Genomic DNA, 13,185 nt, shown 5'->3' on the forward strand with positions numbered 1-13,185 from the left:
TGTGTGCCTGCTTCCCCCTGCACTACCTCCCCTCCAGGATCCTGCACCAGGGCAGCAGTAGCCGCAAGTCTGGTAGAACGCCTGCCTGTTTCATGGCTCCCCATGGTGGGGGTCGGTGGGGGCGTGTTTTGCTGCAGTGAGTGCCTGTAGCGAACGGCGGATTCAGCTCAGCGCTTCGCCTCTGCCACCACCCCAGTGTAAATTATGCATGAGCAGGGAAGGCAAAGCAACAGCGCTTCCTGGGTTTGTCTTGTCTTCTTGCTTGCCTGGTAGTGGAGGAAAAGGCAAGTGTCTGAAGATACAGGTGTGAAAAAGAGCCGTGTGAAGTGTGGGTGAGGTGAATCAGCTGGTGGGGAGAGAAGACTGAGAAACAGGAGCAGGGCAGGGGTGGCATCTGCTGGTGTAAATGGTGCAGGGCTCCATCTCTCGAGTTCCTGGACCAGGAAGGGTAGTGGGAGCCTTAGATTAAAGGCTGAGTCCTCTGTTATACACAGGTCTAAGGTATTTTAAGCAAACAGCATGTGACCACCTTGTCGCATCATTTGTCTGTGTGCTGAAGAGATTGTGGGATGCAGCACACTTCAGTGAGTCAAAAGAATTTGAATGGGTCTCATCACCTGGAAGTTGGTTTCATGGTGTCTTGAAAAGAATTCCTGATTTCTGCTGAGAACAGGAGTTCCTGAGGGCTCAGTGTGGAACCTTGCCGAGCTTGTGGGTCTTAGTTGTCAGAAAACACAGTGTACCTTGAGGAAAAAGATGCTTGGATTCTCCTGAGGTCTGTCTCCTTTGCCTGTTTAGAACCTAAGAGAATAACAGGAAGGCAGCTATCAAGGGTGTGCCCTGCCCCTACTGAGGGAAGACGTAGAGACAGGTAAATGCTGGATTTGTGTCTGGGGAAGTAGTTTTATTTGGATTCATGCTTAATTTTCTGTTGGTCAGTGGCAGCATTAAGGGCTTCCCAGGTGGCTCAGTATTAAAGGATCTGCCTGCCAATGCAGGTTCAGTCCCTCAGTTGGGAAGATCCCCTGGAGGAGGAAACGGTAACCCACTCCAGTATTCTTGCATGGATAATCCCATGAACAGAGGAGCCTGGTGGGCTACAGTCCATGGGGTCGCACAGACTCTGACACAAGCTGTACATATATACACTTGGGAAAAGGCTGACTCTAATTAAAAAAAAAAAAACGGTTAGGATATCACAGAGTCAGTTACTACTAAATCTGTTTGGAAAGTGGAGTTGCTCAGTCGTGTCCGACTCTCTGCGACCCCGTGGACTGTAGCCCCCAGGCTCCTCCACCCATGGGATTCTCCAGGCAAGAGTACTGGAGTGGGTTGCCATTTCCTTTATTTAGGGGACTATAAAATTACTATAGCCTCAGTTTGACCTAATTAGAGCTTGGGGTGAATTGTTTGTCTTTCCTCAAGGCATTAAGTGGGGTCATTCAGCTGTCCCAGTTAAGCAGCTACATATTTTAACAGTTTTGTTTGTTTATTTGTTTGTTTTTTCGGCTGTGCCATATGGCTTGTGGGATCTTATTCTCCCCCTGTCCAGGGATGTTTTAACAGTATTAAAGGCAGTCTTTACCTGTATTTAGATATTCAGAGTATGTACCTAGTGGCTCTTGCTGATACATTTTAACCAGTTGGCCGATTCACCATTTTTCAGAACAGTTTTAGGTTCACAGCAAAATTAAGAGGAAGGTACAGAGATTTCCTATATACTCCCTTATCCCCAGACCTGTCTTGTCTCCCCCACTATCTACGTCCTCCAGATGGGGTACATTTTTGCTCCTGATGAACCCACATAGTGAGCAGTAAAAGTTGTTCAGTCTCTTTGCAACCCCATGGACTGTAGCCCGCCAGGCTAGAATACTGGAGTGGGTAGCTGTTCTCTTTTCCAGGGGATCTTCCCAACCCAGGGATTGAACCCAGGTCTCCTGCATTGCAAGTGGATTCCTTACCATCTGAGCCACCAAGGAAGCCCTGATGAACCTATGCTGACACCAAATTAATAGTTACCTGAGTTCACATCGCTGTTGGACATTCTTTGGGTTTGGACGATGTGTAATTCATCACTATTGTGTTTCCACTACCCTGAAAATCATCTGCTTCACCTATTCATCCCTACCTCCTCCCTCCAACCTTTGTATCCATGATTTTGCCTTTTTCAGAATGTCATATAATTGGAGTCATACAGTAGTTAACCTTTCCAGATTGGCTTCTTTCAGAAATAATATGCATTTAAAGTTTCTCCCTGTCTTTTCATGGCTTGATAGCTCATTTATTTTTGTTGTTCAGTCACTTAGTCATGTCCAGACTCTTTGCAACCCCAATGGACTGCGGCTCGCAAGGCTTTCCTGTCCTTCACCATCTCCCGGAGCTTGCCAACTCACGTCCATTGAGTTGGTGATATCATCCGACCATCTCATCCTCTGTCATCCTCTTCTCCTCCTGCCTTCAGTCTTTGCCAGCATCAGGGTCTTTTCCAGTGAGTCAGCTCTTCACATCAGGTGGCCGATAGTATTGAAGCTTCAGCATCAGTCCTTCCAATGAATATTCAGGGTTGATTTCCTTTAGCGTTGACTCATTTGATATCTTTACAGTCTAAGGGACTCTCAAGAGTCTTCTCCAGCACCACAGTTCAAAAGCATAAATTCTTTTGTGTTCAGCTTTCTTTATAGTCCAACTCTCACATCCATACATGACAACTAGAAAAACCATAGCTTTGACTAGATGGGCGTTTGTTGGCAAAGTAATGTCTCTGTTTTTAATATGCTATCTAGGTTTGTAATAGCTTTTCTTCCAAGGAGCAAGCGTCTTTTAATTTCATGGCTGCAGTCACCATCTGCAGTGATTTTGGAGCCCAGGAAAACAAAGTCTGTCACTGTTTCCATTGTTTCCCCATCTATTTGCCATGAAGCAATGGGACTGGATGCTATGATCATAGTTTTTTGAATGTTGAATTTTAAGCCAGCTTTTTCACCTCTTTTGAATGTTGAATTTTAAGCCAGCTTTTTCACCTCCTCTTTCACTTTCATCAAGAGGCTCTTTAGTTCCTCTTTGCTTTCTGCCATAAGTGTGGTGTCATCAATATCTGAGGTTATTGATATTTCTCCCAGCAATCTTGATTCCAGCTTGTGCTTCATCTAGCCCAGCATTTTGCATGATGTACTCTGCTTATTTAATTGAAGTTAAATAAGCAGGGTCACAATATACAGCCTTGACGTACTCATTTCTTTTTAGTGCTGAATAATACTGTGTTTGGATGTACCAGAGTTTATCCACTCCTCTACTTGGCGTCTTGGTTGATTCCAGCTTTGGGTAATTATGAATAAGGCTGCTGTAAACGGTGGTGTGATGGTATTTGTGTGGGCCCAGATATTCAGCTCCTTTGGATAAATACCAGCAAGCATAGTCGTATGGTAAGAGTATGTTTGGTTTTGTAAGAAGCTACCAAATTGTCTTCCAGAGTGGCTGTACCATGTTGCATTCCCACCAGTGGTGTATTTGAGCCTTCCTCTTGCTCTGCATCCTCACCAACATGTGGTGATGTCTTTTCTGCACTCTGACTATTCTAGCAGGTATGGGGTGGTATTTCAATGCTGTTGTTGTTTTTAATGTTTATTTTATTTTTTGCTGTGCTGGGTCTTTGTTGCTGTGTGCAGGCTTTCTCTAGTTGTAGTGAGTGGGAGCTACTCTTCATTGTGGTATGGGGGCTTCTCATTGCAGTGGCTGCAGAGCACAGACTCCAGGGTGTGTGAGCTTCAGTAGCACAGGCTCCAGAGCACGGGCTCAGTAGTTGTGGCAGATGGTCTCAGTTGCCCTGAGGCATGTGGGATCTTCCTGGAACAGGGATCAAACTTGTATCCCCTGCATTGCAAGGTGGACTCTTAACTATTGGACCACCAGGGAAGCCCTCGGTATTGTTTTAATTTGCATTTCCCTGATGACATATGATGTCTTTCACAGACATTTTCTCCCACTCTCTGGCTTATCTTTTCATTCTCTTGGCAGTCTTTTCTAGAGTCGAAATTTTTCATTTTAATGAAATCCAGTTTGTCATTTCTTTCATGGATCATGTTGTTGATGTTGTATGTAAAATACTATCTGCTGTCCATTGTATTGCCTTTGCTCCTTTGTCAAAGATCGGTTGACTGTTGATATATTCTGGGCCCTCTGTTCTGTTGCACTCATCTTTTTGTCTGTTCTTTTGCCAGTATTGCGTTCTTGATTACAACAGCTTAAAGTTAAGTCTTAGAGTTAAGTAGTGTCTAGCTTTGTTCTTTTAATAGTGTGTTGACTCTTCAGAATCTTTTGCCTCACCATATAAACTTTAGAATTAGTTTGTTTATATCTTCAAAATAACTTGCTGTGGTTTTGATTGAGATTGCCTTGGATCTGCAGATCAAGTTGAGAAGAACTGACATTGTAAGAGAATTGCATCTTCCTATCCACGAACGTGGAATATCTCTCTATTTATTTACCTCTTCTATGTTCGATCATCAGAATTTTGTAGTTTTCCTCCTGTAGATGTCATAGATATTTTGTTAGCTTTATACTTATTTCATTGTTTAAAGACTAATGTAAATGGTATTGGGTTTTAATTTCAATTCCACTAGTTCATTGCCAATATATAGGAAAGCAATTGACTTTTATATATTAATGTTGTATCTTGCAACTCTTTTTTTTAATCCTGTTCATCGGCTCCTGCTTTCATCCTTTGTCTAGTGATGCCCTCCTCCTAGACTCATGAACCTGCCCTTAAAATAGAAATGTCTGTGGGTAGAAAACAAGAAGACCTCCCTGGGTCACAAGGAGGTGTGGGCCTGATCCATCCACTTTCAGAGTGCTATGAAAAGAGGACTTTAATGTGGAACATACTTCCTTTCATTAAAATGAATTTTCTTTAATGATGTCTAGAATATAATAGCAATCTAAACATGATGAGATATTCACGACCCAGATAATCATGATGGTGTGATCACTCACCTAGAGCCAGACATCCTGGAATGTGAAGTCAAGTGGGCCTTAGAAAGCATCACTATGAACAAAGCTAGTGGAGGTGATGGAATTCCAGTTGAGCTATTTCAAATCCTGAAAGATGATGCTGTGAAAATCCTGCACTCAATATGCCAGCAAATTTGGAAAACTCAGCAGTGGCCACAGGACTGAAAAAGGTCAGTTTTCATTCCAATCTCAAAGAAAGGCAATGCCAAAGAATGCTCAAACTACCACACAATTGCACTCATCTCACACGCTAGTAAAGTAATGCTCAAAATTCTCCAAGCCAGGCTTCAGCAATACATGAACCATGAACTTCCAGATGTTCAAGCTGGTTTTAGAAAAGGCAGAGAAACCAGAGATCAAATTGCCAACATCCTCTGGGTCATGGAAAAAGCAAGAGAGTTCCAGAAAAACATCTATTTCTGCTTTATTTATTGACTATGCCAAAGCCATTGACTGTGTGGATCACAATAAACTGTGGGAAATTCTGAAAGAGATGGGAATACCAGGCCACCTGACCTGCCTCTTGAGAAACCTGTATGCAGGTCAGGAAGCAACAGTTAGAACTGGACATGGAACAATAGACTGGTTCCAAATAGGACAAGGAGTACGTCAAGGCTGTATATTGTCACCCTGCTTATTTAACTTATATGCAGAATACATCATGAGAAACGCTGGGCTGGAAAGAGCCCAAGCTGGAATCAAGATTGCTGGGAGACATATCAATTACCTCAGATATGCAGATGACACCACCCTTATAGCAGAAAGTGAAGAGGAGCTAAAAAGCCTCTTGATGAAAGTGAAAGTGGAGACTGAAAAAGTTGGCTTAAAGCTCAACATGCAGAAAATGAAGATCATGGCATCTGGTCCCATCACTTCATGGGAAATAGATGGGGAAACAGTGGAAACAGTGTCAGACTTTATTTTTTTGGGCTCCAGAATCACTGCAGATGGTGATTGCAGCTGTGAAATTAAAAGACGCTTACTCCTTGGAAGGAAAGTTTGACCAACCTAGATAGCATATTCAAAAGCAGAGACATTACTTTGCCAAGAAAAGTCCCATCTAGTTAAGGCTGTGGTTTTTCCAGTAGTCATATATGGATATGAGAGTTGGACTGTGAAGAAAGCTGAGCGCAGAAGAATTGATGCTTTTGAACTGTGTTGGAGAAGACTCTTGAGAGTCCCTTGGACTGCAAGGAGATCCAACCAGTCCATTCTAAAGGAAACCAGTCCTGGGTGTTCATTGGAAGGACTGATGCTGAGGCTGAAACTCCAATACTTTTGCCACCTCATGCATGCTAAGAGTTGACTCATTGGAAAAGACCCTGATGCTGGGAGGGATTGGGGGCAGGAGGAGAAGGGGACGACAGAGGATGAGATGGCTGGATGGCATCACCGACTCAATGCACATGAGTTTGGGTGAACTCCGGGAGTTGGTGATGGACAGGGAGGCCTGGCGTGCTGCGATTCATGGGGTTGCAAAGAATTGGACACGACTGAGCCACTGAACTGAACTGAACTGAAACATGATGAGATACCCTCCCACCTCTTGTACTCCTAAAAGAGGAACAAATGAGATTTTTTTTTTTAAGATGAGAATTGTTTGAATTTAAGATGGTGTGGGAGTGTTAATCCAATCAACCACCTTTTGATCTCAGGTGGACTTGCTAAATTAGTCTGAGGATCACCCGAGAGTAGGGACCCTTGGATTCTGATCCTAGGTCACCTCTCCAGGGAGTCGGTGATTTTCAAACTGTCCTTGAGGAATTCCTCCTTCAACTGAAGTGCTCTCTGTCTACTCTGGATGGCTGTGAGTTGAGGTGGCTTTCATGTGTCAGCTTTGGTCAGAGGATGGTCACAGGGAACAAGGGGTAACTATTACCCTTTTTGTACTAGAATTCAGGAGAAGTTCAATAAATGAATCCATGTCCAGTAACAGAGAATAGGTGTCCTCTGTTAGCTTCTTGTGATGTCTGTAAAACCAGAGGAGAAAACTGTTTGTAGAAGGAAGAGCAGAGAACTTTGACATTTTATTAATAGGTCCTCAGATTTGAAATCAGTTTTTTGTTTCAAGAATGAAAGGTAATTACTGGTACATAATCCTATCTTTTATATATTGTTAATTCATTGGGCAGCTGTGTAGATACTTACTGTTTGCAGGGCACTGCTGGGCATGGTGGATGCTGGGGAGGCAGTTGGGTTTGGTCCTTGCCTTCTGATGCTTACTGGTTTGTTGGGGGAGTTACTAGGAATAATTTATACAAGTCATTATTTTAGTTGTGTTAAGTCTCAGAGGAAAGGAAGGGGCTATCAGAAGAGCTGCCTTTCTTTACTTGCCCCTTGTCTCTGTTTGAGGGCTTGTGTGAGCAGCTGTCACTTCAGGGGGAAGGCTGACTGCCAGCAGTCACATAGGGGCAGAGCCTCCCTGCTCATTTCCCCATTTCCCTCTCCCACTCCTTGCTTGGAATTTGTCTTTACAGCTTCAGCTAAGTGTTCTTTTTTAACCTATCTCCTATCTTATCACTCTTCTTCAAACCTTTTGCCTCTCTAAGTATGTGGAAGATGTCTGGCATGAAGGAATCTAGAACATGAAGAAAAACCTTATGGGTACTCCACTTCCCTCATTTTCAGATAAAGAAGGATGGAGGAAAGGAGGGAACACCTCCACAGTCACACTGGAACTTGGGAGTCGGAGCCAGGACTAAGCCCAGGGCGTTGTGTCTCAGCCCAGTGCTCTGTTATGTTCCTGGAGGAGAGGCTTTAGTCAGCAAGGGCCCCGTCTCAGGAGCCACCTTGTCTTTGCGGAAACACCGAAGAGGGTGAAAAAAGAAAAAGTCGAGCCCCAAAGGAGCCATAAACCACGCATGTCCTCTGGCCTAGAGTTGTTACCCAAGACCTTATAGCTGGGAGCTGAGGAAAGAAAATAGTATATTCAGTTCCTATCATCAAGGGAGTCGTATTTTAGAGGAACGTAGAACTCTGACATGTGGAGAGAGCACCTCAGAGCAGTCCATGAGGGGCGCAGTGCTCAGGAAGGCCAGCGGAGAGGGGGACCAGTGTATTGGATGAGGAGGAAAGATTTTCCTAGAGAGGCGGGACTCAGCAGTTGGCGAAGGAGCAAAGTCAGGACCTTGCCGAGACCAGGAGAAGAAAGAGCCCCTCAGGCTTAGGGGGATCCTGAACAAACGGCCAGTGCAGGCTCTGGCCTGTGCAGCATGTGGGCAGGAGCTAATTTTAGAAGACCTTGCACTCAGATCAGTCATGGAGATAGTGTGGCCCTATGCTTCCCTTTATCAGAGGAGGGACTTGATGAAAGCTGGGCTTCTGAAAGATAAGTCCAGGGGCATGTTTAGGGGTGACTGCCAGAAGGCCTCAGCAGGGCCTTGCTACAGTGCCTACGTGTGGAACAAGGAAGTCCTGAACCAGGCGGTGGCGGTGGGAATTTTGAGCTTCTGAAGTCCTTGTCTATGAAGATGCTAACTCTGGGTTAATCTAAGTTTAACACAGAAAATAGTTACCTCTAGAGTGGTTTTCCTAGTCATGTCTAGGTGGAGCCTTCAAAATAATTGTAAAGCTCAAGCATTATCTTACAGAGCATTTTGAAATAGATAAGCACCAAAGACACTACAAATACATAACATCACTTTTTACTTCCAGATCTCAAACACTCAGTTAAATACCATTTAATTCACTATTTCCAGTATCGAACTCTAGAGCTTTCATTTTTTGTGTACAGTCTTGCTTTTGAGCATTTGAAAACCTGAGCCTGGTAGCTTAGCTGAATGTGTGAGGGGCTCTCTGGTCAGGAGCACAGGCCAGGAGGCTGAGAGTATCTGTATCAGCTCCTTAACGTAACTGCATCATCTCCTCGGGACCATAAACAGAAGCTTGTTTTCTCTTTGTCCTTAACGTAACTCTTTGTCTCCTCAGGAATATAAACAGAAGCTTGCTCGGGTAACCCAGGTCCGCAAGGAACTCAAGTCCCACATTCAGAGCTTGCCAGACCTCTCGTTGCTGCCCAACGTCACAGGGGGCTTGGCCCCCCTGCCCTCTGCTGGTGACCTGTTTTCAACTGACTAGGGCAGGTGTCATGCCCCAGATTCCCATCTGTACCAGCAGAAAGAAGAGGGCGCGTCATGGTTGGAAATAACCTGGAAGCCCCTGGTTCTGTCCCTCGTTCAGTCGGCCCCCATCCTCAAGAAAGAACCACAGACTCTGATTCTCCTCCCTCTCCCGCCTCTCCTCTGTCGAGCACAATTGAGAACAGTGGCAAATGGAATCCAGTTTCAGTGTATACTTGGAAAGAATACAAACTCACTTCATGTTTCCATGCCCCTGTTGGTTTTCCCTTTTTAGCCCACTCTGTACGCCTAAGAAGTTACGAAAATCATGTGTAGAAGAATCTTGTCCCTCATGACGACACTGTGTCATGAAAGCAGTTGCTCCTTTTCGAGCTGGGCTTGTTCAAGTTCAGGGCAGGCTTCCGCCAAGGGACTCAGGTCTGGAATCGTTGGCTTTCCTGGCTGCCATCCACCCCAGAGGTTGGAGGCACAACTGTTTTGAGCGTCTTCGCCATAAAGAGTTTGCCAAATCTCAGATTCTCCCTTGTTGTGACTTCTGGCAATGTGTTGTCAGAGGTTAGGTGCATGTGTTCTGTGAGCATACTAGAGAATCTAGCAGTAAAGATTCAAAGCTGATCTGGGACATCAAGCCACAGTTCCGAGACAGACAGACTCACGGGGATCACAAGCATGAATCAAAAATAAGGTATTTCCTCAAGGTTCCTATCAACCTTCCCAGGCTGCTCTGATCAAGGGTCCCAACCTCTGGTCAGGAGCACGTTTCTAGAAACATTATCCTTGCCCCACATTGTGAAAGCTTGAAGGCAGTTATTAGAAATGGCACAGTGGGCCCCTGAAACTGAAGGCTTTCTGGGAGTCCGGGTTCTGCTGTTGCTTTGACCCCTTCTTTGGGGGAATAGGGCACACACTACCAGTTAATTCATTGCGTGGGTGCTTGTCCACAGCATGGTGACTAAACTTGAAACTCTCCCCTGCAGACCTGACACGCTGCATGCTTGTCTGTCCTTCAGTTCACGCCACTATATGTGTCCTTGTGCCCCGGGGAGGAGGAGTGCTTTGTGTTAGGTGCCGCTGACTAACCCATCTCGGGAAGGGGGAGAGTGAGGGATATTAACTGGGGGGGTCTTAATTCCATTATCATGCCAGCTGACGTTATGACTGTATGATGTAGTTAGGATTTTTATCTTACTTTTAGTAAAGGCTAGGCCTGCTGTCTGTAAATCATTCTCATTTGGCGGGCTGATTTTTGACATTGGAAAGGGCAGAAAACAATTCGCCCTAATAGTGTAATAGGAATTAGAGCCCTGAGGCTGAAATCCAAAAGCTATAAAAGGAATTCCTTGGAGGGGGCTTCAGAATTTCCATCATTTTGAGTTGCTCTTTTCAGGATTACCAAAAAAGCCAATTACATGTGATTCTACATGTTCAACATGTTAGAGCATGATGATGTCTGTTTTTAGAAGTGTAACAGGCTTCCCTTCAGGAAGCTCTCCTGCCTGCCATGAAGTGAAAACAAGGAAAAGTCACAGCAGGTATGCAGTTTAACTCTGTAGAACCTCGTAGCATTTAAGCTATTTTTCAGATTGAATACGGACTGTGTGTTGGTTACATATCGACACTGCCTGTCGTCCTGTCATTATTAAATTAATGGGTCTGTCTGTAAAGTGTTTCTCCCAGAGGCCAAAGGGCAGTAAATGACTTTAGCACAATTGCAGAATGAATTCCAGCCTTTGCTGTATCTGCATATAAGCCCTCCCCGTGTGGTGTGCTGCTGTGGTCTTGCAGGCGAGCCGCTTCCAAACAGATCGCCGTGGGCGCACTCTGTGCTTTCAAAGGAGGCGCGTCTTAGCAGTCACAAACCAACCAGAAAGGTGGAGAAGGCATTTGGTCTCATCAGCTAGATGAAAATGTTATATAACATAATGGATTTTGCCCACTGCTGTGTTTTATCTGATTGAGTCTTTGACTAGAGATTGGTGCGTAATTATTACAGCAAGAGCAAGAAATGAAACTGTAGCAATTATGTAAATGAATGTGTTGGCCTCTTAACACCTGTTACTAGTAGACTTCCTATAAGGAGGTTAGTCCTTTTTTTTTTTCCCAATGAAATGCTTTTGGTTTTTAACTCTCAATTCTCCCACATCCTCCCCAAGTGTACTTTTTACTTCGTTTGTTTAATTTAAATGACCCTTTCTCCTTGTGTGTATGAGGTGACCAGGTGGGGTGGGGGTGGGGGTTTGTTTTGTGTTTTCCTACACTTAGGACATCCATCGGCCTCCAAGACCTTTCCTTTAGGTCATGTTCCTCAGAAAGTCTTCAATCTTCCTTTGTTTTTGTTTTTGTTTTTTTTCTTAAAGAATATTTTTAAAGCTTAAATTTGTATATTAATTTAGGACTTTATTTAGAAGTATAGGCTGCCATTGGCGGTAGCAGTATATTCTGAAATGTCTCATAGATATATATTTTTGAATAAAGATGGTGTTGTTGAACAACATTGTACAGTGTTTCTTTTCCCTTCCCTCTTAGGGAACCCTCAAAACTTTCTTTGTAATCAGTGGGTAATTAGTAATTACCAATAGAGATTGTACTATCTGTACAGAATCCTGTCTCTTAGGAGTTTTTGTGACAGTTAGTGGCCCATAAATACTCAGCTGTTACATAGAATTTTTGGTTCTTTCCAGGGGGTCAGTTAGCCAGTCCACACAGTATCCAGGAGAGGTACCTCCAGAGTTTTATCCTCATTGTACAGAAATGGGATGGAGAGGTCACATGACTCTTTCTCTAGTACCACACAGTCTCTGGCAGATTAAAACTTGGAAGTTCTTTGATTTCAGTGCTTTTGTTCGTACCACCAGGCCTCCTAAGAGAGATTTGATGCTGGCGGTACAGTGAAAGCCACTCTGAACAGTAAAAAGAAACATGGGAGATAAAAAAGTATTTTTTTGTGGCTTCCTTTTCACTTTTACATTCATGAGACCATATTGACTATTACCAGTTAAAATTCAAAATATTGAAAAACGGTTTGAAATACAGTCCTTTGAAGCAATTGATACGTTTAGAAGGATGGTTTTAACCTTTGTTATTGGTGAGAATAGCCTTTATCAGAAGTACAGTTATCTGTTTATCTCATGATGCAAAAAACTGCTGCAGTCATGGTCCTTCAGGGCTACATATGTAGCAACTCGAGATGAAGATCAGAGTTGGAAAGTTGAGACTATGGCATTAGCCAAGTTCTTCCTTAAAATATAAAGGCTTGATGTAATATGTGGATCTCAGGAGACAATCTCCTTCTGTGTCCCCAGGTTTCATGGCCTAGTTAATGTCTTCACTCCTACCTATAAATAGTAAGTCCATAATTCCTCAGGTTTAATTAACACTTCAGGCTACAAAATGTGACTCCAAGGTCCTCAGAGCTGAGGGTGGAACTACCCAAGAGTTCATGAATCTGTCAAACTGCGTTACTTTTGTGATGGGAGCCATTAACTGTGTGACCTTCCTGGCAAGTTACTTTCCTCTCTGGGCCTCAGTTTTCCCATCTTTGAATTGTATTGGTTGAAATTATTTCTAGACACCCTGCCAGCCCTGAAGCATATGATTTGTTGTGTCCGAGGAAATGAACGCAGGACTGAAGTCTGAGAATGCTGAATGGCATGTCCTGGGTTGCCAACAGTACTTGATAGAGTAATAATATCATCATTATACCATATATACTTATTTCTTAAGAAATATCTGTGAAACCCTGGGGTACTGTAGCCAATAAAGGTCAGAACATGAGACAGTGCCAAGACTAGGAAGATGAGAGTAAGCACGGTAGTTCACTATCTGGGTACAAACTGCCTGTATTTGGTTTATTTGAAATCTTTAAGAAAAAGCCGCTCTCCATCCTGGCTTTGCTATCTTACTTTCTCTTGAGATCATTCATCTAGCTAAACTCATTTCTCATCACCACCTCTGTGAGATTTTCCATTTAAAAACCATTCTTCCACTCTGAGGCACAGATTCAATTAAGAATCCATTATTCTCCTGTACAGTAGATTAGGATTCTCACAGCTTTATCTCGTGTTGAAAGCCCAGATTGTTCAATTTTTTTAAGACTCTG

General features: G+C 43.7%; 1 protein-coding gene across 1 annotated transcript in view; it reads left to right on the forward strand.

Annotated features, from left to right (window-relative positions):
- The window catches only part of RPRD1B (regulation of nuclear pre-mRNA domain containing 1B), a 57,811-nt gene extending 46,231 nt beyond the window's left edge, over positions 1-11,580 (forward strand). Inside the window, exon 7 of the mRNA XM_005895995.3 lies at positions 8,935-11,580. Within this exon, the coding sequence (XP_005896057.1) occupies positions 8,935-9,084 (150 nt within the window). The 3' untranslated portion in view covers positions 9,085-11,580. The remainder of the gene's footprint in view (positions 1-8,934) is intronic.
- Positions 11,581-13,185: the final 1,605 nt, after the last annotated feature.

This window comes from Bos mutus, chromosome 13 (assembly GCF_027580195.1).
Source record: "Bos mutus isolate GX-2022 chromosome 13, NWIPB_WYAK_1.1, whole genome shotgun sequence".
Taxonomy (NCBI): domain Eukaryota; kingdom Metazoa; phylum Chordata; class Mammalia; order Artiodactyla; family Bovidae; genus Bos; species Bos mutus.